The sequence below is a fragment of the Otolemur garnettii genome, unplaced genomic scaffold (genome assembly GCF_000181295.1).
Source record: "Otolemur garnettii isolate 467f Iridium unplaced genomic scaffold, OtoGar3 scaffold00141, whole genome shotgun sequence".
Lineage (NCBI taxonomy): Eukaryota > Metazoa > Chordata > Mammalia > Primates > Galagidae > Otolemur > Otolemur garnettii.
In genome coordinates this window covers 4876720-4904555 of record NW_003852536.1, presented here as the reverse complement: position 1 = coordinate 4904555, position 27836 = coordinate 4876720, and the positions used below count along the sequence as shown (strand labels likewise).

General features: G+C 39.8%; 1 protein-coding gene across 4 annotated transcripts in view; it reads right to left on the bottom strand.

Moving 5' to 3' along the window:
* PLD5 (phospholipase D family member 5) overlaps positions 1-27836 on the bottom strand; it is a 355615-nt gene that overhangs the window by 213417 nt on the left and 114362 nt on the right. For 2 of the 4 annotated variants that reach the window (XM_012810747.2, XM_012810748.1), the window contains exon 2: positions 15685-15828. In XM_012810747.2, coding sequence (XP_012666201.1) covers positions 15685-15734 — 50 coding nt within the window. In that variant the 5' untranslated portion in view covers positions 15735-15828. The remainder of the gene's footprint in view (positions 1-15684; positions 15829-27836) is intronic. The other 2 variants (XM_003798816.1, XM_003798817.1) reach the window with 1 other exon arrangement.

The following is a 27836-nucleotide window of genomic DNA, read 5'->3' as shown; positions in this document are numbered from 1 at the left end:
CCAAACAACCGCCCCTTGACATCAGCAAAAAAACTTGCCCCTCCATGAGATCCTTGGGATTAAACATGGAATAAAAACTTGATAATAATGTATACACCTGTAGCTCAGTGATTAGGGTGCCAGCCACATACACTGGGGTTGGCAGGTTCCAACCTGGCCCAGGTCAGCTAAACAATGACAACTACAACAAAAAATATCCAGGTGTTGTGGCGGGTAACTGTAGTCCTAGCTACGTAGGAGGCTGAGGCAAGAGAATAAGAGAATTGGTTAGGGCCAAGAGTTAGAGGTTGCTGTGAGCTATGACACAACAGCACTCTACCCAGAATGACATGGTGAGACTCTGTTTCAAAAAAGAAAATAATAATGTATACAAAGCACAAATGCCACTGCTTCCTTCTCCATCAAAGTTGCAATAGGGATGAAAGGGTTCATCAGGGAGAGGATTAAAGCACACACTTGAGAAAGCTTAGCCTAGCTCATCACTACACACACACACACACACACAAGAAGGGCAATTAGGAAAAGGATAATACAGCACACAGTTCAGAAGGTCTGTCATAACTCATCTGCATCAAAGAAAATCCCTACAGAAGGGATCCTCCAATATTCCCTGATTCCTAAGACAGAATAAAAATTGAGGCTTCTGAGAGCAGAACTGTTAATGCCTGAACCTGGAAAGAGAAACAGCAGATGCAAAGCAACATAATTAACATTTGATATCACATTTAAAGTGTGTCTCAGATTGTTTAAAATATGCCTTGACTTACTTTTCATTAATGTCAGACCAAAACCCATACTTAGGACTCACTCATCTAAGAGTGTCTGAGAGCCTTGTGACATGTGATGTTAATACTTTTGGGACTCCAGGATGCCCCGTGTATAACGGCCCTAATATGTTAAAACCAGGGTAAGGCAAAGTTTCTCTCCCAGCTATGCCTCCTTTATTTTGTGTTAACAATACAAAAAGAACGACGATCAAACTCAAAGGCCCTTCTGCACAGTAGCTCAGTGCAGTGTTATGGACTGAAGTACAGTCAGAAATGTCTGTCATCCATATTTCTAGTGAGAATTTTCAACGACTTCAAGATACTAATTTCATGGAATAAGCCTTGTTTGGAGGCTGGTTGTATTACTAGAGAAATTAATAATTGGTTTTAACCGTAGATACCAAGCATTACAACAGAGATCAGCTCTGGGATGCCTAGGAGTACCCAGGACTGTGTCCTCACAGGGGCCGAGGTGAGCAGAGCAGGCCTCCTGAAGGTGCTGCCTGGGTGAAACCAAGATATGGAGTCAAGACAGAAGGCCGTGCCCTGAAGAGAAAGCCCTGGGAGATAGGCTGAGCCCTGGGACAGCCTGGTACTTTGTGGGTCTGGCAAGACATATGAACTGAGTACAGCATAGGATGGGGGTTGCTAATGGAAGGAACATCAACCTGGAGCTGTCCAGGCAGGGGACTTGAATCTCCTGTGCAGAACTGTGTGCATAACTTCACACAGGATCCCTTAACGCTGGTTCTCAACCTTCCTAATGCTGCAGCCCTTTAATACAGTTCCTGTGGGTTGCGACCCATAGGTTGAGAATCCCTGCTAGAACCTCAAAGAAAGTCAACCTCCACTTCATGTAGAAAAACCATCTTCTGACTCAAACCTTCAGATGGATTTGGGATAAAAACAAATGTGGTACAAGGATGGATATCTTAAAGGTTTATACAATTCAGAAACAGGTTTTTTTCTTTTGTTTGAGAGTAGAATCAAGGGAAACATTTCAACAGACAGCAATGCATTGGCTGAAAAAGTCTCTGTCCTCTGGGCAACGCCTGTGGTGGGTCCTGGAGGAAGCATGCTATGACCTCAGTATCATGGTCTCCTGGGGGACGGGAGCAGGAGGGCATCAGGGCCTCGTTAGGGGACAGTTTCAAGGTGGGGAGAGGCTGGGAGAAGCCCAGCTGTGTACTGGGACACAGTCATGTGTGGGCTGGTTTTATGGAAGGCTGTTGGGATTAGGAATTTATATGTCTTTACTTGGTCTAAAATCAGAACACTTTAATCTGAGCCTGCTGTACATTTCCTTGTCATCATCCCAGAAGTTCAAAAAATGAAGATGGGTCTGTGTCAAAAGCTAAAGAACGGTGATGGAAGATGCTTGTATGTGGCTGAAGCAAAGGGAAGCATTGAGGCAGAAACGCACTGCAGGCAGATGCTGGAGGGAGCACGGTGATGTGGGCTCACCCCGACTGTGGAGTGTGCTGGACAGCACAGCAAATTTACGGCAGTACTCCTCCCCTGTGCTGGGCAGCACTCACACACCAGCCCTAACTTGGCCCTTGCAACACAAAAATAAGGAGACTCAGCCAAACCTAAATTTGAAATGAAAGGAACCAGAATATGCCACCCCAGAATACGCCATTTAGGCAAACAGACTATTTTGAGCTGATGGCCATGGAGAATCGACAGATACAGAAAGAAACCTTCATGGACCTTCCCTTAGCTGGGTATAAGCAGAGACTTCTCAGAGATTGCCACACACCCCTCTCTGGGGAATTTATAGCCATGCACAATAAGGGAAGTTGGTACTGAGATGGTCCTGTAGAGACACACGTTACTAAACAGCACGTATCTCCTACTAGGTTCTCTCATAATTTACTGTGCCTAGAAGTTAGAAATTTACCTTCCCACAATTTACTGTGCCTAGAAGTTAGAAGTTCAAAGTTCTTTCTCTTTGTCTTGTCAATTCTCCACAGATTTATTGTCCTTATGTAAAACTGGTCTCTGGGTCTGATACCTCACTAGGGAGTTTCATTTAATTCTGTGAGTCCCATCCATACGTGTATGACATAAACCTTTTTCTCCTATTTATCTGTCTTCTGTTGGTTCAATTTAGGGGGCTTCAGCCACTGAAACTAAGAGGGTAGAGGGAATAGGTTTTTCTTTTTTGAACAAAATGCAGTTTCATCTCTTACTAAGAGGAAAGATTAGTTAATAATTTTATCCCTATCATTTCATCTGTAAAAAAAGGATAACGCTATCTGCCTTAGGTGTATTCTAAGAATCAATGGGATGTTAGGGACCTTATATGGAATCTGGCTTATTATAGGCACACAATAGATGAAAGCTGCAATGATGCCCCAAACTGGTCATTTGTCACAGGCCACAGTGCACCCCAACCAGAGAGCTAGTTATAATCCTTTTGGTACTAAGAACTAGGGGGGATATGCATTGAGGCTAGATAATGTTATTATCAAATTAAAATACAATAGACAACTTTAACTTCAGTTACTAAAATAGAAGTAGCTAAAGCCAGGCATGGTGGCTCACACCTGTCATGCCAGCACTCTGGGAGGCTGAGACAGGTGGATCGCCTGAGCTCAGGAGTTCAAGACCACCCTGAGCAAGAGTGAGACCCCTGTCTCTACTCAAAATAGAAAAACTAGATGGGCATCATGGTGAGCACCTGTAGTCCCAGCTACTTGGGAGGCTGAGGCAAGAGGATTGTTTAAGCCCAAGAGTTTCAGGTTGCTGTGAGTTATGACACCATGGCATTCTTCTGAGGGTAACAAAGTGATGCTCTATCTCAAAAAAAAAAAAAAAAAGAAAAGAAAAAGAAAAAGAAAAAAAGAAAGAAAGAAAGAAAAGAAGAAAAGAAGTAGCTACATTGAGAATTGTATGGTAAAAACAAGAAAGCATTTGCATATAGGTAGAGCTAAATTTCCATAAATAACAGTCCTCAGAATAAAGTAAGGAATTCATTAATAGTAAGGAACAGGGTAGGTCCATCTTACATGGTGAATGTCACAATTACTGAAGTAAAGAAATCATAGTTATAGTTCACCTCACACATGCACAAACGATCAATCTTTAGTATTCTCTGAAAGTAAACACACATTAATATTTACCTATGAATATCTCCTGCAATTCAATATTTCTAATATGATGGCAAAGAAAGGCCTCCAAATCTCATTGTACCTCTCTGATAAATTATATTTGCTCTGTGTGATGTGATTTATTTTGTTGCTATTGCAATTATGATGATGATTATTGAATTGCTTTCAGATATTTCACTGTGTTTTACTGGAACTTGTCTCAACCATATTCCTCTGGACTATGATATGAAGAGGCAAGACAGACAGAGAGGCAGACGTGGCTCTTATGGGGAGAAGATGTAGGAAGACTTTCAACATTATCCATAATGAAAATAATAATAATAAAATACCAATTTTTTTTCTTTTCTCAATCTAACAAAATAAATAATTTGACAATATTCAGTGTTGGCAATAGCAGGGAAAATGAGTGATCTTACATCTTAATGATACAGACTTTTGGAATACAGTTTGAACTATCTGTACAAACTTAAAGTACATCCACCTTTAGGTTTAGCAATTCAATTCTTAGGAATTTAAAGATATTCTAGTATGTATATAGGCAGAAGGCCTGTAAGTAAGCCTTTAAACAGTTCCATTTTGTGAGAGCAAGCTTGAAGTCTTTTGTGAGTTAGAATGTAGAAATACTGGGATAGAACTCTCTATGTGGCTCAGGACTTTATCATGTAGAAATGATTCAGGGCCGAGCCTTGGAGGGACTGGCCTGCAAACAGGTACTGGTATATCTCAGGAATTTCCAGACTACTTCCTAAGATGAATGGCTGCCTCCAGATGTTCTATTGAAGGTCGAGCATTCAATCAGCTTATTCTCCCAGAACCTTGTTTTGTGGTCTTGTTTTTTTTTTTAAGGTTTAAGAATAGTTATAGATAAAGTTAGTGGAATGGTTCTTGCTAATCAATAGACTTCTTGGCGCCGGGCCGTGCTGGGCTTGTGTCAGGAGGTTTGGGTCACTTGTTTACTAATTAATTGTGTGTATGTGCAATATGCTCTGTATAAGCTTTGGTAGAATAAAGAACTTTGCTGGATTGCCAGAGAAAGCTTCCAGTCCTTTATTCTTCAGTATTTCTCTGCAGATCTTATCTCTGCTGCACCACATGGTGTACATCTACACGCAACATTCACGCAACATATATATGGCTAAATGTGTTTATACAGAGACGCCCATCAGTAGCATTGCTTGTTCTGATAACCCAAAAAGAGTAACAACAGAACCCCCAAGGAAAACTATTTTCAGCTCAGTAAAGAACCAGTTAAATTAATTATATTATATTCATATGGTAAGCACTATGCAGCCACCGTCATTCTCTACGTCTAATATGTAAAGGTGTCTGGAAAAAACTTCATGGCACCAAGTCATGTCTATACACTTCCATTTGTAAGAAAAAAGGACAGATATATAGATATACAGAATACAAATGTCCATGCCCACTTATACATATGTAAAGTCATATTTCTGGAAGGATATATGAGAATGAGTTAGCAGTATTTGCCTCTGGGCAAGCGGACCCAGGGTCTGCAATGGGAAAGGGATCCAAGAATGCACTGTTTACATTATTGTCATCTGTATTAGTTTTTCAATTGTATAAATACTTGTTTTAAAAGGTAAGTATCTAATTGAATCACTTGGAAATACAAGTGTGATAAAACAAGCAAAGTTAAATGAGATAAATCTAAGATGATGAATTTTGTGCAATAGATTAATCTTTTTCTATCTTTCTTTCTTTCTTTTCTTTCTTTCTTTTTTTTTTTGCAGTTTTTGGCTGGGGCTGGGTTTGAACCCGCCATCTCCAGCATATGGGGCTGGCGCCGTACTCCTTTGAGCCACAGGTGCTGCCCTTTTTCTTTATTTCTTTCTTTGTTTTTTGAGACAGAATCTTACTCTGCTGCCCTCGGTAGAGCACTATGGCATCATAGCTCACAGCAACCTCAAACTCTTAGACTCAGGTAATTTGCTTGCCTCAGCCTCCCGAGTAGCTGGGACTAGTGGTGTAAGCCACAGCACCCAGCTAGTTTTTCTGTGTTTAGTAGAGATGGGGTCTTGCTCTTGCCCAAGTTGGTTTTGAACTCCTGGGCTCAGGCAATCTACCTGCCTCAGCATCCCAAAGTGCTAGGATTATAGGTGTGAACCACCACTCCCAGCCTATTAGATTAATATTAAGGGAAGAGATTCCTGACTGATGATTTCTTTTTTAGTCAAACAAGTTACATATCTTAATTCATTAATTTCTTTAAATCAAACTCTATGGAGTATATACTAATATGGTCAACCATCTTTCTATACATGAACCTAAGCAAGTTAAACAACTCAAGTTCACATAGTAAGTGGCTGAGCTGACATGTAGACTCAGTTCTCTTGGGCATTCCTCAGTTTGAAGGGGCAGAGGGGAGCCCAACCATAGTTCTTCTGAAACTAAGTTACATTTCAAAGACATCACTACATCAGGTGTGAGTGACACCTGAAAACCAGCTTTAGATTTGCAGTTGAGATTTGCCTGCAGAACCTTGTATTGCTTGCAGCCGTGTCTTTTAGACTCAAAGTTCAAGGTTTCCACCCTGAGAAAAGAACCCATTCTTCAGCACTGCCTTCTAAATCTGCAAGTTCTAAATTTGAAAGTTCTACAGTTTTGGAAGCTGAGTTACTATGAATTATTTGACAGATTTTTGGGGGTTAAAAATGTTTGTGTTTCTCAGCATGGTCTTTGTGATCATGGAAGTTACTTTAACTAAAAGTTCTGATTAGAAAGTTTCTAAGTAGAAGTCTGTAAACAAAATACAAGAGTATCTGGAGGTTTTCTTTTTCATCCCACTCTACTCCCTCCATCCATGTTCCTACTGCCTGGGTTAAGAGTTGGCCTCCCCACAATCATTACTGGAGAATGGTTATGCATTGGGGTCTTCCTACAAGGTGGCTGAAATAGGCTGTTTGTACATTCTGTTCCCAAGACAGTCCATAATTACCAGATGTCACTGTGCCTATAAGGGCTCAATGAACTTTTTGAAAAATATATACCCCATTGAAATGATGTTTTTGGAGGATAAACCTGGCAACAGGAAATGTCAACATCATTAACTGTATATTAAGTTTCATTAAAATCAAAACTTTGAAATAATTAGCCTCTGCTGCTTCCCAAAGTAGTAATTACAGACCATCAGGAAGTGTTGTACTCTTTCAGATTGCCTCCTATAAACATTAAATTCTAAAGATGAGACATTATTCTTAAAATAACCTTTGCGATTTTAGCTGTGGGACTATAAACAATACTTTGTAGGTAAATCTTTCATAATTCAAGAAATTTAAATTTTACTGAACTCGATGGCAAAAAGAAAAAGGTCAAAAAGTCCCATTTCATATAAGCAAAGTTCAGAAAAATAAAAATATCTCTACTTAAATGTGTTTGGGGACATCTCCTTTTTTCATTTAAAATTAAGCTTTCTTTAATTTCCAATTAATTTTAAAGTTATTTATTCAATGCTAGTTAGAAAAAAATAGTAGTATTAGATTATTCTACTTTATTTTACCAGATGTCACTGGGCCTAAATTTCCTCCACAAATTTCTTTTTTCTAACTTATTTCCACATGACAGTCTTTAGATTTATAATCTATAAATGTTTCCAACTCTTCTCACAATCCTCAGTTGCCATCCCAAAGCAAATTATACTATGAAGGAAAAATAAAGTAATTTAATAATTCATTATATCTCAAAAAACACTATTACTCCTGTAATTTGTACTTGTTTTACATGGAAATTACTGCTCACTAAAAAAGAATAGCTACTCAGTTCTGATGTGTGAGATACGATATAAGACACAAAGAGAGAAATACAGATGGGTTCCCTGTTTTCAAGGAGTTTTTGATCCAGTAAAAAAAAAAAATTATAATAATGAACAAACTGAAATGGTTAGAACCCCAATAAGAAGCCAAAGTTGCAATTTTAGAAATGGCCTTATATTTGTAGAAAAGGGGTAAAAAAGTGACAAATAAAGAAGGATGACCATCAGCACAGGTCTCTGGGAGAATGCAGATGTCCTTAAAAAGAGCAGAGGCTCAAAGGAGAAAGAAACATGCAACAGTTTACTTTTCCCACTGCAAAGCTTTCCCACTCCTCTGCCAGCCCTCGAGTCTCTGCCAGAACTCATGTGATGTAGCCCCCTTGGTGTAGCGGGCTCAGAATGAATAACCTTTGCTTTTCCCATGTGCCTGGTCTTCACTGATTTCCATAGGATCCAGCATGTAGCCAGAAGGGTTAGCTTTGGAAAGAGCAAGGGACATCTCTTCCTCCGAAATAAAAACATGAAGAAAGAAGGATGAGTGAAAAGACTCTTGTGATTCTCAGTTGGTAAGAAAGCTGAAAGAGTTCTATCGGCTGGGTGCCATCTTCTCGACTAATCTCCAAACAGACTCGGGGAAGTGAGGTTAGGGTTATAGGACAACAGAAGGAATTTAGAAGTAAGGAGAGATGAGAGGAAGCCAATAAGAAGTGGATCAAATGATCCACTGATGGTCAACACAGTGAATGAAAGCATTTAGCTCTTCTCTTTCTTCAGAATCTAGAAAATGCTGGAAAAACAGACGCCAGCACTGAGAAAAGAAAAAACACATCAAGAAAATGATTAAGGAAATTGATTATTTTGGGCTCAAATGGAACAACTGGGAGAGGAGGTAAAATAAAAGGCCCTAGGGCCAGTTTTGCCTTTACTGTACCTTTGAGCAATATTATTCACCAGTGCACTGGAAATCTGTTTGCAGTATCAGGTGCTCTAGGCTTTCATATGCTTTGGGGTTCCAGTGTGGGTGGGGAGTGTAGGATAGAGTTTCTCTTTCTCTTTAGAGAGTCAAAACAGTGCTCAGTTATCAAATAAGAAGCCAAAAACCAAATGGAGTCTTCCATTGGGAACCATGTTCTAATTTTAACACATAGTTGGCTTTGTCCATATAGAGCACAGTAGATCCAAGTTAATGCAGGTAAAGGGAAAAATACATTGTTCAAGAGGATGAAGAATGATCATAAGGTTGTCCTTATTTTGGAGCAAAGTTAGACAAAACGTAAAAGGAAACTGAAAATACCTGCAATGAACTTATATCCCTCAATAAAAAGAATAGCTAAGTTTTACTGAACATCGATTATATGCCAGACGCTAGTGCATTAACACATTTAGTCTTTACAGAATCTTTCAGATAAGACACAATAATTGTCTTCATTATACAGATAAAAAAAAAAAGTGGCACAGTATAATCAAGAAAGTCGACCAAGATTGCAAAGCTCCTAAGTGATATCGCCAGATTCAAGTCCAGGTAATTTGGCCCCACAGTCCATGCTCTTGGATCTGTGAGATGGAAGAATGAAGGGAGAGAAGGAGGGAGAAAGATAGGGAGGGAGGAAGGAGTCCTGTTCAGTAATAAAAGTACTGTAGTTAACAGAATCTCTCCTCTGGGACCATTGTGTCTATCACCAATAGGGGGATGATCTAAGGACACGCTCAGAACTAAGATTCTAGTCCTTAATAAAAGCCTCCAGGAGAAGGAATCAGGGGCTCACTGGAGAGTAAACAATATCATGTCTCAAAGCAAGAAAATTTAAAATGTCACGAGAACAGCTTGTTGCCAGAAAGCAGGGCTGATCTCTGAGATATCTGGAATAGTGTTGGAAAGTACAAAAGGGGGCTCCCACCGGTCAAGCAGCGATGATGTGGGCATTAAAAGGAAAATAGTAATTATTGTCTATGGGAGCATGTTGGACCTGTTAAGATAGTCTAAAGACACTGAAGGGAAAAGAAAATGGCACGAAGGCTGTGTTAACCAGTTGGACGAAAGTATTTCAAATTATATATAGAAACAACACACTGTACCCCATGATAGATTTAATGTACACAGCTATGATTTGATAAAAAATTAAAATGAAAATTAAAAAAAAAAGGTGACCGTGCATAAAGAGGTCTCTCCCTGTACTCCCCTCGGGATGTCATAGATTGACGAACCCCATTACATACATCCTACGCTGGAACTGAAACTGAGCTACTAATATAAATATATTACGATATGTCTATAGATAAAGGTTTTTAAGTAAGAAAAGGATTGGTCAGAGGGAAAGATTCAGCAAACAAAGGATGTGACAAATATAGAGAAGTCAGCTTTTTAATAAAGAAATCAGAAAATTTAGAAAGGATTCATAAAATGTCTATGGGGGTGTGGCGTATTACAAGGTAAATTTGGCCCTTGCTATACTTCCTGTGACCAAATTTTGATTCTCTATCTCCTTACTAGGAAATCGTTATGGTAACTTATATATTGGTATACTATATTATAGCCTGGTACTATATATTACATAATATAAACAGAGTCTGACAATTAAGTTCATGAACTCATCCTAGAAAAAGTGCTACATACCTCATTGTATAATATAGCTATGGTCACCTTTGAAGTACTCCCCTTGGGAAGATGATGCCACTGATGCCAGTCTCCAGTACACCCTTCAAAGCGACTTTGGAACACTTTCTGGAATAACCATCAGAGCTGTCATTGTATTACCCTTGTTGTCCTGTCATTAAAATGTCTTCTTTTCAATATTTTCTTTATTTGGGGGTAAAGAAAAAAGGCCTGCTATGCTTCCAATAGTCATCCGATGATTCTGACACACAATTTGATCAATTTTTCGCAATTTATTCTTAAGTTCTGCTCATTACTGGCCACCCCGACCACTCTTAATATGTGACAATTTCTCTTCCACCAGAAGAAAAACATTTAATCCATTTGTACACTGCTGTTTTCTTCATGGCATTATCCCCACAAACTTGCACTGACACGTCCCTGATTTCACTTCCACTCTTCCCAAACTTAACAACAAGCTTAATGTTTGTTCATTGCTCTAATTCAAGCTTTGACATTCTTGTGATGACAAAAACACACAACAACAATCATGATCACCACTCAGCAAGACACTGCCACACATCAACATGAACACAACTGTGAGACACAGATCTATCAGGATTATGAAACCTTAACAAGTTTTTTGCACAGTGTTGCCAAGGTAAGCCCATGGTAGCAAGGTCATGAACTTAATTGTCATACCTTGCATTACATGAGTCCCCTTTTGTACAGATCCAAATATATTCATTGTAGGAGGAAAGAACATTCCTGCATTCAAGAATGGTGGGAATTAGATACAGAGGTAGATATATGGAAGAGATGAGGATACGACTGAGTTGGTCCATTCTCTTCATGCTTCAAACCAAGTTAAAGAGGATGTGAAGATTTGTGGGCAAGAGCGAGATAAACTAGACCAGTGGCTGCTCAGCCATAGTGGTTGATTCAGGAGGCTGATGGGCCGGGACATAATGACCGGATATGACAGGTGGTACACGCCCATAATTATGATTATGTGGCTATGTTAAGCCACTCAAGATTTTATGTTTATTCAGCTTGTTTAATGATATTTATCAGAAATTAATTCTCCTATTTTCATGAGAACTGGGCCTGAGGTTGGGGAGGAACAGCATGCTGACGGTTCTGTGTGGCTTTATCAGGGAGGTGTGGCAAGAAAAGTCCCCTTCTAGTGAATGTCTAATAGTGTAGCTAACAAGTGGGGGGGTAGCAACCAGGCACACCTGATAGAGGATCATTTCGGGGGAGGGGGGAGGTGTCATAGGGCAGCCAGTGACACAGGAGCAGCAGCACATACAAAAGAAAAGCCTCTCTTCTGGAAGGGTGAAAATTCCACACGAGAGCGGGTGTTCTGCACCTGAACAGCACCCAGAGGTCAGTGCCAATGTCTCTGTGGGTCTCTGAGGGAATGATTTCCCACAGGGTTCTATTTCATATGTGATTTGGACATTGTCCATTGGTTTATTCAGCCTCAGTTCCCTGAGCCTCTTCCTGTACTATTAGCCCCTTCTGTGTGAAGGTCCTTCTCATCTGTTTGCCAGACCGTGATGAGCATGTCTTGATGCTTCCCATGGCATACTGACTTCTCACTTGCTCCTTTGGATTTTTGGACCATTTATTAAACTGGTTGACTCCTCCTGTCCTGAGGGCAGCTTCAGCCACTGCTTCTAACTCTGGTTGGGCCACAGAGGAGAGTGAGTTGCAGTATTCTTCAGCCCTGGCTTCCTCCACGCAGGGAGTCCCCAGGTAAACGAGGTGAGGCTTTGCATTGATGCACCTGCTGATACGCTGGTGCCGATACAGACCAGTAGGAAAAACTGCAGGTCTCCAGCATTTCTGTAGGAAATTCCAGCTGTCCTCTCTCACGACCTCATCCCTTTCCTGCCACTAACCTCCCCAGACTCCTTCCCAGTCCTTCCTTCCAGGCGGCTCCAGCTACGTCACCTGATGCTCAGTTTCTATTTCCTTCACCGCAGTACAATTTTCTCTTTATGCTTTTCTCCTTGTGGTGTCATCGTCGTAAAGACCTGCCTGCTCCGTTCAACTTTGCTAAGATCTCACTACATTCTAATTAAACTCCTCTGTGTCTGTAGCTCTTCTCACTCCTGAACGTTGAAAGAGCACCAACACTCCACGAGCTGTCAGCGTCCTGTCCCCAAGACCTCCTCATCCGGTGAACTCTTTTCCAAATACATGACTTTAATTTGTCTTATTCTACTAAGTAGCCTTTCTGTCTTCTAATAGATTCCCACTCTGAGTCATACTGCCCACTCAATGTTTTTCCAACTTTTATATGTCTGTCTAAAAAATGTAACTCCCTATTAAACATTCTTATGATTTTTTTTCCTGTCTGACCTGTTTTATTTCTTCCCCTTGTGTTATCCTGTTGCTGTATTACTGTGCTAATAGCAGAGAATTTCATCATAATTTTCAACACAAATCTACGCAATGCCAACTGCTCCAAACTTACCTCCCAAACACCTTTGTCCAGGCTGAGGTGTTATGTATAGAAATAAGACCTTTTGACCTCAGTAAATAGCTTTGACCTATTTCTTTGTCTCTTTGTAGTGGATTTCTGTGTATTTCCACCACTTCCCAAAGCACTTTTAATTGTGGATTCAGTCCCCATCTTTGAACCTCTGTGCCACTTGGCTACCTGAAGGCAAGTTTTCTATTTTCTGCTTAGAAATACATCTCAGCAGGCATCGTTGGGTAGGTAAGGGGAAGCTTAAATTGCCAGTGCAGGCTGTACACATCTTGTGACTTGGCTAGCTGCAACTCAGTAGTGTCCCTAATTGTCACTGTGCCCCTTTCTGCTAAGAGACAACCATGCATTGTGAAGTTTCCCACACAATCACAAACTCTTGGGCTCAAGTGATCCTCTTGCCTCAGCCTCCACAGTAGCTGGGACTACAGGCACCACCACAATGCCCAGCTATACTCTGATAATTTTTAAAGGGAAATGAAATTAAAATGGCCTTCATAGCCCATAAGGGGTGAAGTGGCATCCAAAGACATATTTACTCCTTTCGCTCTCCCAGACTTCCTGACACCTCACTGTGGCTCTGAGCACGGTATCTTTCCTTGACAATCTCATTACTGTGTGGAAGCTCCTTGTTTAATCTCTCAGTGCCCTGCCCATAAGTGATGAATGAAATAATTCAACTAACATCTTGCCAAACGTTACAGAGTCGGTGACAGTATGTAGATTTGAATTCAGATAGTTCTGATTTCAAAGTCTACCGTCATTCACTGCATTAGCCTGGTTTGGAATGGAGTAGTTTTCTGGCAGGGAGGTGCCAGTGTGAAGGGGACACTAAATTTATGGACTTGAGATGGCTAGAAAATGGTAAGGCTATAGGATGTTGTGAAATAAACTTTTAGGCTACTGAGGATGTTAGCAAGGGGTAAGTCTCAGGGTGGGGAGGTTGGCTAGCCAGGACAAAGAAGGTGAAAAACTCCTGGAAGTGAGAAGACAATGTTGCCCCTGATGGTAAGAGGGGAGTGGACGGTGGAAGAAAATTTCCTGAAATTAAAATGAGAATGACCCAGAAAAGATGGTAGAACTAGAAACCGGGTTGGTGCATCAGGCATGAATCACGGTGGCCCTAACTCCTTACCCTGTGCATTGGGAAGCAGAGGACAAGCAGAAGCCTCCTGCAGATGACCTTAGGAGGAAGAAAGACATAATACCCGTTCCAGGGCAGACATACAAGACCAGAACCACGGGACACAGGGGAAGAGGCTGCAGAATAAAAAAGAGGTGAACAAGATGGTTGCAGATAGGGGCAGCGTTTAGTAACCAGGGTAGTGATTCCAAATCCCCAAGGAAGGAGGCAGGAGAATGGGTGGTCGTAGGCAGAACATCTTCCAGACATCAGGAGAAGCAGCGTTATCAGCGTGTACTTACAGACTGAGACAGAAAAAACAACTAGACTCACATGCCAAGTTGTGTGAGTTATAATAAGAATTAAATTGCAGCTTCCTCCAAGTGAAAAGAAGTATAAATCAATCCTTAGGCTCTCTCTTGTTTGTTGAACACTACCATGGGTGTGGACAGGTCCTGGGTATCTTGTCTTGAGGAATTTGCCGTGGTTTGACCTCTATCAGATTCCTTTCTAGGTGTTCAGGTTCACATTTAAAGTACACAGCAGTCTTCATTGTACGGTGAGGAGAGAGAGAGAGGCAGGGCGTTTCTACTTACGAAACATTTCTGTTGGACATGTCACAGCCTTAATGGAAGGTGACAGCAATTGGCTGTTGTTCTCTTGCCTTCCTTATTAAAATCCCCAAACAATTTTTCTCCCAAATCCAGTCTGGGAAGTAAACATATTTATGGAACACCTTTCTAAGATGAAGGAAGAACATCTAACATGTGTATATCGATTTCTTTCTTGTACGCTCTGCTCTGTGTATAATACTTGTTGCCAGGTAACTAGATGATCATGTATCAGGGGTTAAAAAAAAAAAGTCATTTGCCTTTGCAGGGCATTTCTTGGGCTAGAACACTTCATTTCAAAGCAAAACATCCAGGATAAAAGCTCACATACACACAACCATGTTGCTGATTTTAAGCTGGAAAAGAGGGGCTCTTAGACCAATGCTTTCCGCAGGGAAAAAATACAATTTAAATTCATTATAAGCTCTTATTTGTAATGACTAGTCTAAGTTTGTGGCCATACTTCAGTTTTGCAGAAATACATATATAAAAATAGACCTCTATCTGCCCCCTTTGGGTACTTTTCTATAACCTCCCTCAATCTGGACTAAAAAAAAAAATAGTAGCTCAGGCAAGAATTTGATAAGGAGATTTACTAGTGAGATAGATGTTGCATTGTGATGGTTCTGCCAGTCGGGAATAGCCTCAGGGAAATGCCATTTAATGTAACTGAAGAGATGGAATGCGTACATATAATGATAAAGCTGTCATCCTGTCTAGATTAAAAACTGTGTCCTACATTGAGACAGACCGAGGAGGCCCAGGCCTTCTCATATACATGCCTACTTCTCTAATCCCTAACTTTAAGTTGGAATTTTTCCTGAGATTATTGGCTAGCTTCCATTTGCTATAACAACCAACATGGTGTTCTGTGTCCACTGGGTCACCCTTTTTTGGCCAGGCTCATCATGGGGCAAACTCAAACCTCATAGTTCTGCCTCTAGAAATGCAGATCGTTATGAAATGTCATTCTGTTGATCGCTGCGCCCTATAAAGTATGACCAAATTGTAATGGGAATTCAGTCCTGGCTCATTTTTATTCCCCTGGCTAACAGCGAGCACAGTGACAGGCAGAGAGTCAGGCCTCAGGTTAAGCACAGGGGAAGCTTAGGGACTCTATGCAGTTATGATCTTTTTCCCTCTTCTGTCCACAGCCCTCTCCGGATTTCCTGCCCACCCCCCAAAAGAGAATTTTTGTTTGTTACCTCTTACCGACATTTATTTTGGCAATTCTTTTCTGAGAGTCCATCCTCATCCTCCCCCATAATGTCCACGGCTGAAAATATCAAGGCGACCAGGATGGCAAAGCAGCACACCAGGGCAAAGATCACGATGCACTTCTGCTGGGACTGGAAGAGGGAAAAAAAACAGCACCAAAGTCAGTGCGGCCACTTCCACTCAGGGAACCCAACATCTGACAACTCGTCAAAATTCCACAACAAATTGTGGGGGGCTAGAATTACTTTTATCACTGTCAGAGAAAGAAGCGCTGCTCTCTGGGTGAAAAAGCCCAGGACTTTCATGGTTCTCTCTCAACACAGCCTCAGCCTCCCACTAAACATGGGGGAACCTGTTGAATAATTCAAATGCGATCTCCAGAATTCTGAACTTGTTCTCTAATTTCTACTCAAAAACAGTCCAGAAAAGATCACTATGAGATCTACCATTGCAAATTAAAAATTAAACACCAGGGCGGCGCTGGTGGCTCAGTGGGTAAGGCACTGGCCCCATATACTGAGGGTGGCACATTCAAACCCAGTTCCGGCCAAACTGCAACAAAAAAATAGCCGGGCGTTGTGGTAGGCGCCTGTAGTCCCAGATACTTGGGAGTCTGAGGCAAGAGAATTGCCTAAGCCCAAGGAGTTGGAGATTGCTGTGAGCTGTGATGCCACAGCACTCTACTGAAGGTTAATGAGTGAAACTCTGTCTCAAAAAAAATAAATAAATAAAAATGAAATATCAATGGATTATTTAACTGACATTATTCATTTCAAAACACTGAATACAAAGTACTTGAATGTCATGCCTTTATTAGATATGTGCTATCTCAAATACAGAAATAGAGATACATAATCTCTAACTAGGGAAAGAGTGTTCAACTTGAAAATTAGAAGTACAATATATTTTTAGGCTGGGCTTTTATACACTTAACAAGCTTTTATGAGGGATTTGTACCCATGCATCTGAAGTGTACGTGCAAAAATTAAGCAGAAAATAAAATCATTTCTAATTTTTTCATTTATTTACCATGAGAAAGTTTTTAAAACAAAATCATTGCCAAGCTGTAAAAATAACACTTGTTATGTGTACAATTCTTAATACCTACAAAAAGCAGGATGTTCTTTACCAATTATCCGCCCTGACAAAAGTGGAATTAAATTAGAAATCAAAAATCTGAAAGATCTCTAGAATAACCTCAAATATTTGCAAACTAAGCACATTTACACAGTTCATGGGTCAAAGAGCAAATCAAAAAGAGAATTTGAAAAACTTTGAGCTGGATGAAAATATTAATAAAAGGCAGTTATGTCAAAATGTGTGATACTCTGCAAAAGAAATGCTTATAGGGAAATTCATAGCACTAAATGCATGTAAGTAAGGTCTTAAATGATCTAAAAATATATCTTAGAAGGCAGAAAGAAAAAAGACAAAGTTAAACTCAAAATAGGCAAGGGAATGGAAATGAAAGAAAAACAGGAAACACACCCACAAAGTTGGTGAAACTAACGTCTGATTTTTTGGGAAGATCAAGAAAACTGATAAACTTTTAGCCATACAGATAAAAAAGAGAAAGAGCAAAGACACAAGTTGTGAATCAAGAGTATGTCACTGCTGAGACGACACAAAATAAAAGGATAATACCAGGCCTGTATGCTGGGGTGGTGGGTTCAAACCCGGCCCCGGCCAAAAACTGCAAATAAATAAATAAATAAATAAAAACAATAAAAAAGAAAAGGATAATAAGGGAATACTGCAAACAAATTCACGACAAAAAGTTGTTAGTGTAGGTGAAGTGGCCAAGTTTTTTGCAAGATAAAATTATCACTCAAGAAAGACAGATACCTTGAAAACCCTTATATCAATCAAAGAAAATGACTTTTTAGTTAAAAACCTTCCCATAGAAAAACTATAGGTTTAGGTGGCATCACCGTATTGTCAAACGTTTGAGAAATAAATAATGTCAGTTCTACACAAAAGCTCCCAGAAAACGGAAAAGGGGGAAAAACTTCCCCGTTAATTCTATGAGATCAGCATTATCTTGAAACAAAAACCCAACAAAGACTTAAGGAAAGAATTTTTTTGTCCACACAATTTTGAAAACCACGCCTCCACACTCATTTATTTAGCAGATTACTTAATATCTTCTCTGTGCAAAAAAAGAGCAGAGAGGTCTGCAATCGTCATAATCTCAACCGAAAACAGAAAGTCTCAGATTCCTTATTAAAAACAAGGTCTCCATCTACCTCAGCTTGCCTTTAATTGAAAGATGAATCATCAGTTCCATCGTTTTTTTCATTTTTCCATGCCTACTGAAGTTCTCTCAGTGGCCCCAAAGTGTGTTTCTGCAAATTCTCACTATTTTTGTTGGAATAATGATGAAAATAATCTCTGCAACAACCTAGCTAATTGTTTGCTTCTCAAGGAATTGTACAGTCATTGCTTGATATGCACTGGCTAATTTTCTACCTATTAGTCTTTTCACTAAATTAAGCTCTTAGAGTTTTAGGATCTTGCCTAGATCCATGATGCCTGTCAGATGTGTTCAATCAATATTTGTTGAATGGGTGATGAAAAAGTGAATAATTTAAAAAAAAATAGCAAAGGCTAAGAAATCACAATGATGATTTTTGTGTTTTATAGTTCTGGTTATTTATTTTCTACTTATAAACTTCTCCACCGATTTTCATAACAGAAACAAGTTGATTTGTAAAATTAAACACACAGAGAAAGTAAACACCCTGAGCCCCTATTAGCTTATTTAAGAAAAAAAAAATAACAATAAAAGGGCATCTTTTCTAAAATAGCAAGACAAGTTTAAATCAAGAGATCAACAGAGCAGAAGGCCCTTTATATGGTCATCATAATAATGATAATTCTGTAATATAGTTTGATAACTAAAAGGACAAGAAATTTTGAAGATTTACTGGAAAGTAGATTGTCCAAGAACAGCAAACTCTTAAGACACACACAGAAAATTCAAACTGCTATAAATAAAGGACAGTGTAATGCCTGGAGGTAACAGGTGCCACAGAGGACAGAAGTGCCCTTCCCATGGTGTAGAGGGCTGAGACGGAGTGGTTAGTGGCTGTGATTGTGACCCATGTCATAGAAGAGTCCCTTCCACTTGAACAGGTCAGTTCTGGTGTCTCCTACCCTCCCTTCCAGGCATAACTAATTCCTACAATAGGGAATCAGGGATTTCCTCTGTACTCACCATAAAGCAAAACGAGTTATTTCAAATGTTAGTGAATGAACACTCTGACAATGTTAGCATGAAGGAGCTAATATTTAATAGCTAAGACAGTAGCCTTTCACAATTTCTATCCTTCCCTCAAATATAAATAAAGGTGAACAAAAAAATGACAAAGAAATTGTCAACTGGTCTTTGATAAACTGAGGGCTATTTTGACAATCTGTAATAAGCTTTGAATCTGTTAAAGCATCAAGGTAAGTCCCAGTGCCTTCAATTTACTGTGACAGGAGATTTATTCTGAAGTCTGTCTGTTACAATCCTTTTGGTTCCTTTCTAAATTATCTGTTTTCTAGTCACTGCAAAGCTTGACGTTTCATCTAGTTAAGGGGAAAAAACACCGCTGACCAAACTCAACTCAGCTTTTTATTTTAAGCTAATAAAAAGCAAAGAAAAAGTCAGGATGGACTTTGGGTATAACAGGGAAGGATGCAAAAACCAAAATTTATCTTTGGCATCACCCATGTTCAATGTCTCCCTTATTTTTAAAAGGAAACACACACACACACACACTTTCATAGGAGTAATGAAAGGCTTCCAGTCTGGATGGGAGGGAACCTTGAAACCATCTGATCCAACTTCGCAGTCAGTGCAGGGAGCTGACCTTCTGTTCTCCTAACCACATCACCCCTTTCCACTTGGACACTAGCTACCAAAAGCTCCCTACTTAATGAGACAGCACTAAAGCCTACAAAGTTCATACAGACATGGGAAGACATGTGACCAACAGGAGCCCACTGAATCCTCAATGTCAGGCACCCATCCCAACTGCTGCCCGCTCCTCCTCACCTCAGCCTTAACTCCCTTCATCCTGACAGCTCATGTAGTGAGAATAAGATTGAGTCGTCAGGCCAGGGCTGAGAGGACACAGCCGGCCTGGCTGGTCCTACGTGACCTTCATGTCCTGTCTTCCATCCTTGTGGTTTTCTAAATTCAGCTTTAACCTAAAAGTGTATATCTTGAGTCATTTAGGGTGACTGATTTAGGACTTTAACTTTGGAATTAGAAATGTTTGGGGTCATGGGCTATGCCAATTATTGTTATTTAAAGTAGGGGTTAATTACTATTGTTTAAGGGTTAGTATGGTTCTTGCTTTTAACTTTTATGTATAAATCTGGGGTTTTAGAAATGAAAGACAGAACAGCTTCTCGCTGTTCTCCAGAATTGCTGGCCTTCTGATAATAAAGCTAGTTGGACCTATCCCCCATCTCTGCATATTGGAGGGACAGGCGGCTGGACACTCTTCATCAGGTAACACACCCTAGGGGCTGTTTCTCCAGCCTGCCTTATCCTTTTTCTCCCTCCTTCTTTGTCTCTGCCTGTCTCTCTCTCTCCCCCTTCTCCTCTGAATTCCCTCACTGCTTTCCAAGCCTGCCCCTGCTCTTGCTCTCTTCCAAACCTCCCTGCTTACCCCCACACCTCAGTCTTCCTTTGAGTCAATGCAGCTGACCATTCATCCACAGCTGAGCTCACACGGGGCTTTCCCTACAGAACACACCAGCCTTCTGCTCTGGTCACACAGGGTTTACAAAAATAAAGACGGTAACATCCTGGGGCAAAGGATCAAGAAATGCAGTTTTGTAATATAGATGAATGAGGTCACTAATACTGGAAGAAAGACTGCATTTTTAGACACTTTAACAGATGATTAGCATCACTATAGGAAAGAAAAAATGCAACGTGCTGCTTTTGCAAATCCCTGGCCCTGTGGAGCACTTCCTATAGCCTTTCTCTCAGTCTACAGGCAGTGGAAGTGGCTAGACCCAGGGTGTCCATCCTGCAGGCTGCAGGCTGTGTGCTGATTTCATGAGGACTTTTCTTGTTTATCTGTGGTCTTGGTATCATGAAAAGTTTGCACAGGCCTTTTTTTGTTTGTTTTTTTCTCATCAGCTTTTGTCAGTATTTGCATACTTAACTGTGTGGCCCAAGACAACTCTTAGTCTTCCAATGCACGGCAGAGGGCAGAGAGAAAAAAAGGTTGGATGCCCCCGTAGAGGTTTTGTTAGGGCTGGATCTGGGCAAAGAGCAGTGTTATTGTGGCGCCTTCAGCTCTGATGCCACTGTGCAGTCACCTGAGTTGTCTCCCTTAGTGCAAAGGTCCCCCATTCTTCTCAGGGGTGACAAGGGTCCCAGTCCTAAGGACTGTGCTATCCAGTTTTCTAAAAGGTCTGAGCAGCACAGCCCTCTATGCATCAAATTGGGCATTTCAAAACCGCTTGCCTCCCAAAGGAGAGTTTAATTCTTTAGCAGTAAACACAGCTTCCTCCCACAAAAGCTTCTGAGAATGGCTGCCCTGCCAGTCAGTCTGAGCAACGAGATTTCATATCTAGGTAGGGACATGATCCCAGTTGTGGGACAATCTCACATGGGAGGCTGGATATCTCAGACATACACAGCAATTTGGGCAGGGAAAACAGGCAAATAAATAAGTAAACAAATCAATATATTCAACAACAAAACCCCAAACAACTCAATTAAAAAATGGGCAAAAAACTTGGACATTTCTCCAAAGAAGATACACATGGTTAATAAATACATGAAAACATGCTCAGCATCCCCGTAGGGAAATGCAAATCAAAACCACAGCAAGATATTTCACACTCATTATGAAGGCCAGAATGAAAAAAAAAAGGAAAATAACAAGGGCTGGTGACGATGTGGAGAAACTGTGTGCACTGTTGGTGAGAATATAAAATGTTTTCGCTACTGTAAAGCATAGTATGATGGTTTCTCCAAAAATTTGAAATAAAATTGCTATCTGAGCTAGCAATTCCACTTCTAGGTATGTTCTAGAAAGAATGGGTAGCAGGGATACAAACTGATTTGTGCACCAATGTTCATAGCAAGTCAAAAGGTAGAAACAAATCAAATCAGAAGATAAATGGAGAAACAAAATACAGTGTGTATATATATATATGCAATAACAGATTATTCAGCATTAAAAGGGAAGGAAATTCTGATACATGCCACAATACGGATGAACCTTGAAAACATTATGCCAGGTGAAATAATCTGACACAAAAGGACAAATGCTGCATTAGTCCACCTGTATGAGGCACTCAGAGTAGTCAGATTCATAACAACAAAAGTAGAACAGAGTTTACCAGGGGCTGGGAGAGGGAAGAATGAGGAGCATTCTTAATGGGTATAGCATTTCCGGTCTGTAAGATGAAAGTAGTTCTGTGGATGGATGGAAGGATGGCTACCCAACAATGCAAAAATACTTCATACTATTGAGTGGAACACTTAAAAATAATTTTAAGTAAATTTTATGTTACGCATATTTTAACACAATAAAAAATAATAATTAAAAAAAAAACCATCACCAACAATGGTTGAGTTTGGACTTTATCAGCATTTCGTCCCTTCCTAGTCTCCCTCTACATAGCCCAAAGCCTTCCTCTGAGCGCCTGGCCCCCCTCTCATCTCATTCCTTGGTCTTCTACACTTCAGAACTTTTCCTAAACATTCCAAGAGATCAAAACTTATCAACTTTAGATAGAACTCCCACTTCTATCTAGGAGATAACTAGCTGAATTTGTTAGTCCCCAGTGGGACAGCAAGGATAAAAAGGCTTCCACTCTACTTAAGCAGACCAGGCACTTCGCCGCTCCACTCTGGAAAAGATGATGAAGTATGGTGCTCACGGAAATCACTTATGTTCCCAGGGGAAATCTGTGTTGTTATCTGTAACCTACTCAGCTGCCCTTTGGATAGCTCGCCTACTAGCATACACTGAGATTCCCTAGGGGGCTCACTCCTTACCCACTTAGCCTATTTCTCTTTGCATGGACCTGGTTTCAGCTCTTTCTCAAACAAATCTCAGCTCTTCCCTCTAGTGTACAAGTTTGCTTGGGGGTGGGGACATAACCGATTATTGCTAACATAACAGATGCTGAGGAAGAGGGGAAAAACATATTCCAAGAAATGTAACCATAGGCACATCTCCACATGAAACTTGAGCACAGCAGCATCCAGGAAAGAGGGTTATGGACATACAGGTGCGTTACAGAGGAGTTCCAGTCATTGCTTTGCTTTTGTTTTCTACCTTTAAAAGAAAAATATTTTTTATTATTTCCTAGGTCAAATGGAAGCACATGTCACATTTTTGTAGCTGTTATTTCATCTTCTGACTGGATCAGCTCTTTCAATAGTTATATTATTTCCCTTATGATAAGGTCAGGGAGGGTATATGTCTCTTCCCCCCCATTTTCTACTTCTGCCATATATATATATGTGTGTGGGGGGGTAATTTTATATATACATACATACATATATATGCACACACAAATATATATATAATATGTATTTTATATATATATTAAAAAGCCATGTTCAAATTTCTTCTGTGCTGTTTAGTGTCCCAAGCATCTACTTTTATTCTTATCACTCAACTTCTTATAGTTTCATCTTTTTGTCTATTTTCAAGAAAACATACAAAAGGATCCACAGTAACATAATAATAGATAAGTTGATACAACTGTGTTCTTTATTTATTTCATCACATGCTTCATTTGTTCTCTGGTTTTCAAGATGATGACCCTTTAAAACACAGGACCATTTGGGAGCTCTATAGTAAACCAGTGGGATGACATTTCTGGGTAAAAGGCAAAAGAGAACTAACATTTATTGAACTTCTTTACTGTTCCAAATATGGTCCATGGTGAAATTTTCATATATTTTAGGTAATACCTTAGGCAATAAGAAATCTCCCCCTTATAATAGATAAGTCCCCCTGGGAGTTACATGTGCTCTTTCCTGCTTTTGGAGTATTTTAGTGGAAATATTATTCTTTTCAACAACACTGCGTAGCTATTGCCTTACGTTATGGCACAACACGATGTTCTAGGCACTCTGCCCCAATCCTGGAATCACTATCTCTAGGGATTTCTGTGTTCTTTCATGGAGAACATTATTTAGAAATCAAGATCTAGGTAATAAGAATGTTCAATGTTATTTGAGGATATTGCTTCTCCCAGATCCTCTCAGGGCCTGTAGTTTAGAAACACACACACACACACACCCCATCCTCATTTTCACATCTGTCTGTATGTTTTAATAACCAAGAGTTTATGCCAGCATTGCAAATTCCAATTCACATTATTCACATTCCTGGTTCATTTTCACATCCCTCTTCTTTTATATTTGTAACAACTCCCTTCACTCACAGTAAGAACCCTGGCTCCCAGTATCTTCCATATTTTTACATATTTGTTCAACTACTCCACATGTAATCATCTCCCAACTCCACTGAGCTACCACCTGCCTCAAGCAGCTTCCTCACTTAGCTCCAAACCCGTCTCTGCCTCCAACAAGTATTAGGAAAAGAAAAAGTTTAAACTTTTCAAATTTATCTCTCTGGTTGCTGTCTGAGAATAGGAGGCCATCTATTTACTGATGTACAAAAGAGACAAGTGACTTATGAGATAAAAATAAGTGGAAGTGGCTTGGCACCTGTAGCATAGTGGAAATGGTGCCAGCCACATACACCAAGGCTGGCGGGTTTGAACTCAGCCTGGGCCTGCCAAACAACAATGACAACTGCAACAAAAAATAGCCGGGTGTTGTGGCAGGTGCCTGTAGTTCCAGCTACTTGGGAGGCTGAGGCAAGAGAATTGCTTAAGCCCAAGAGTTTGAGGTTGTTCTGAGCTGTGACACCACAGTACTCTACCAGGGGTGACATAGTGAGAGTCTATCTCCAAAAAATCATCATAATAAAATAAATGAAGGTGTAGAATATAAATGTCTTAAGATAATAGCTAAGAAAATGCTGTGAAGGCTAAGTTGACCAGTTTCACGAAAGCATTTCAGATTGTGTGTAAAACTAGCACATTGTACCCATGATTGCATTAATCTACACAACTATGATTTAAAAAAAAAAAAAAAGAAAGAAAGAAAAAGAAAAAAAAATAAGTGGAAGAATCCAAAATGTGTCCTGAATATAGAGCTGGAAAAGTGCTCCTGGGCCAGCTGCTTGGGGGTGGATGTGAGGGAAAAGGAGGAACATGGGCAATCCCCAGCATTTTGGAGGAAGGTAAAGTTTCAAGAGTTGTATTTTGGAAATTTTACTCCAAGATTCCTGGTCATTTCCACTGGACAATGGCAAATAAGCAGTTGGATACGGACATGGCCATCAGCATCAACCGTGGCATCTGCTATCCTGCGGCTAAACGAGATTGTCAAGGGAAAGAATGAGGATGAAATGAAAAGTGAGCCCAAGGCCGAGCCCTAAAGCACTGGGCCTTGGAGACAGGTCGAGTCAGCTACAAAAACACAGAGAGGGAGACAGAGAGGAGGAAATAGAATCTAGACAGTGGTGTCCTGGAAAGTTAGAAAGGAGGATGATTCAAGCAGGAGGAAACATTTAACTCTATCCACAGCTGCTGACATGCCGAGCACCTTGATAAGAAGCACCCAATGGACTTGGCTTTGTGGAGAACGCAGACAATGCTTGATAAACACACTTTTACTGGTTTGGTATGGACGTGGGAGGAAAAGAATGGACTGTGTCTTTCTGGCAATATTGAGGACTAATCAGGAGAAGCCTTCCTGATTGAAAATATATAAAATACTTCATAAAATATTTATTATGTTAGTAACTTTATATTAAAAATAGGCACAAAGCATCTCCAGGAAAATAAGAGCTTGAATTATATACGCTTCCTCAAAATAAATACTGATGCTCATTAATTACATTCGAATAGGTTTTACAGCTCCTCTGTTAAATCTCTTCATGGACTGACAGGTTTTTAGCAAAATATTTGCAGGTGTAAAATCCTTTTTCTTATGTCTGATAGCTTGCAGGACAGAATGAGCTCCTTCAGAGAAGTTTTGATTTGCCATAAAAACAAATGTCAGCTGTCTACCAAATGTGGGTCTCACATCACTTTCCTGCACTTTTTTCCCCCTGACGCTTAGCAGCTGCTGAAATGGAATCAGCAGTCCTCGGTTCGGAGAGTCTCATATTTTTTATCTTGAAGTTTCTTTTGCCTTTCATTAGTAAGCTCTCCTCAATTGTTTAATTTTGTTTATGCTATTATTTATAATTAACACATTATATTTGTTCATATTTATAGAGAACAGTGTGATATTTCGATACATATATACAATGCATAACAAATCTCCAATTTGTTTCTTTTATTCATTCAACTTCCTTATAAACTTTCAAAACTTTGGTATCTTTAAGAAGTTCCTCTATGTCCTCATTTTTGGTACCAAAGCCCTCTTTCCGTGGTTTTCATTTACCATTTCCCCCCCCCCACCTTTTCCTTTTTTGGGGCTCTGCTATGACCAAGCTTTATTTTTATAAATTTCTTTCATTTTCTATTTCTTTTTTATTTTTTTGCTGCTCTAAGAGCTTCTGTCTAAGCTTTCGCCTAATTTTATCTTTAAACGAAAGCTGCCTGTGTCAATTTTTATAAACACAAAATGTGCAAATGACTTCCCCTTAGTTCTAGCATTTTGGGCGTCTTGACGAGGGCAAAATCTCACCAAGATTAGAAAAGTCAAGATTCTTTAATTTGAAGACAAGTCTGCGTTCACGCTTTGCATAATCTTGAAACATGTGACACAGAAAGTTTTCATGTGCTTTTCAAACACAAGTCTGCCTGCAAGGGCCACAGACTTGCAGAACGATGGAAAAAACCCACTCTGTTTTTCTGAGGTCTCTTCCATTTGCTGTTTTTGTTTGCTTGTTTGTTAAAATATGAGGGAACTCCATCTCAAAAAAAAAAAAAAAAAGAAGAAGAAGAAGAAAAAGATACTGATGTATGATTCTTCCTGGAAAGTAAAAATCTCAGAACTTGGCTTCACTGCCATATTGAGCTGTCCAGCCACAGGGACTCACCACAAAAGCATCTGCACTGCTAGAAGAATCCACAGCCAAACTCAGTTTCCTTCAGGAACAGCTATTTCTTACGCTATAGCGTACTTTCTTCAAAATTCCACTTTGCAATTTGTAGAATTTATAGTCTTCCTGGTATGCCAGAGTCTTTCCACAGTATTCCAACCCATTACAAAGGCTGGTCTGTTGATAACCAGATAATGTTCCTAGTTCTAAGTTTGAAGAAAAGGCACTGTTCAGTTATGGTCTCTTTTCCAGTACACACTACGTAATAAGGGAGAAACAGACCATCATAAAATTTGGAGACAACTGAGCTCTGACTATTGGCTGGATATTGGATGATATGAGTGAAGTAGTGAGACTATGAGTTTCTGTTGATGTAACAGGTATGGTAACGTGTAGTACAGAGAATGTCCTTGTTTTTAGGAGAATTAGAGGAAGTGTCATGTTATCTGCAAAATATTTTCAAACCAGTTTATTTAAACCAATTTGTCTTTGCTAAAAAAGATTTTTATATCAGTTGCTTATTGTGAACATGAATAATCAATGGGAAAAGGGGATGGTTATATCACAGCAAGTGTGGCAAACCTTTACAGTAGCTGACATTAAATGCAGAGAAGATGAGTGATTATTTTACTATTTTTAAAAACTTTCACAGTAAAAAGCTGGAAGAAAAAGGATCTAGTTAAATATAGAGATGCTCATGTTCATGGATAGTTTGACTTAATTTCATCCTCCCCAAAGTGTCCTATGTGTTAGATGCAATTGCAATCACTATCCCAGTAGGGTTTTGTCTGTGTGTGTGTAACTTGATAATGTAATTCTAAATTTTATATGTAAATTTTGAAAGGGCTGTAAATAGCCAAGATTCTTATAAATGAGATTAATTAATAATGTGAGTTTCTCTCCTATCCCAGAATGGAAGAAAAAGTATTCAATGTACTCAGCCCTACTATAAAACTAATTTATAACTTTCATAGGAAACCTATAGCCCAGTTTTAGCCCAGGAATATGGGGAGAGGGGAGAGGGAGGGGAGGGGAGG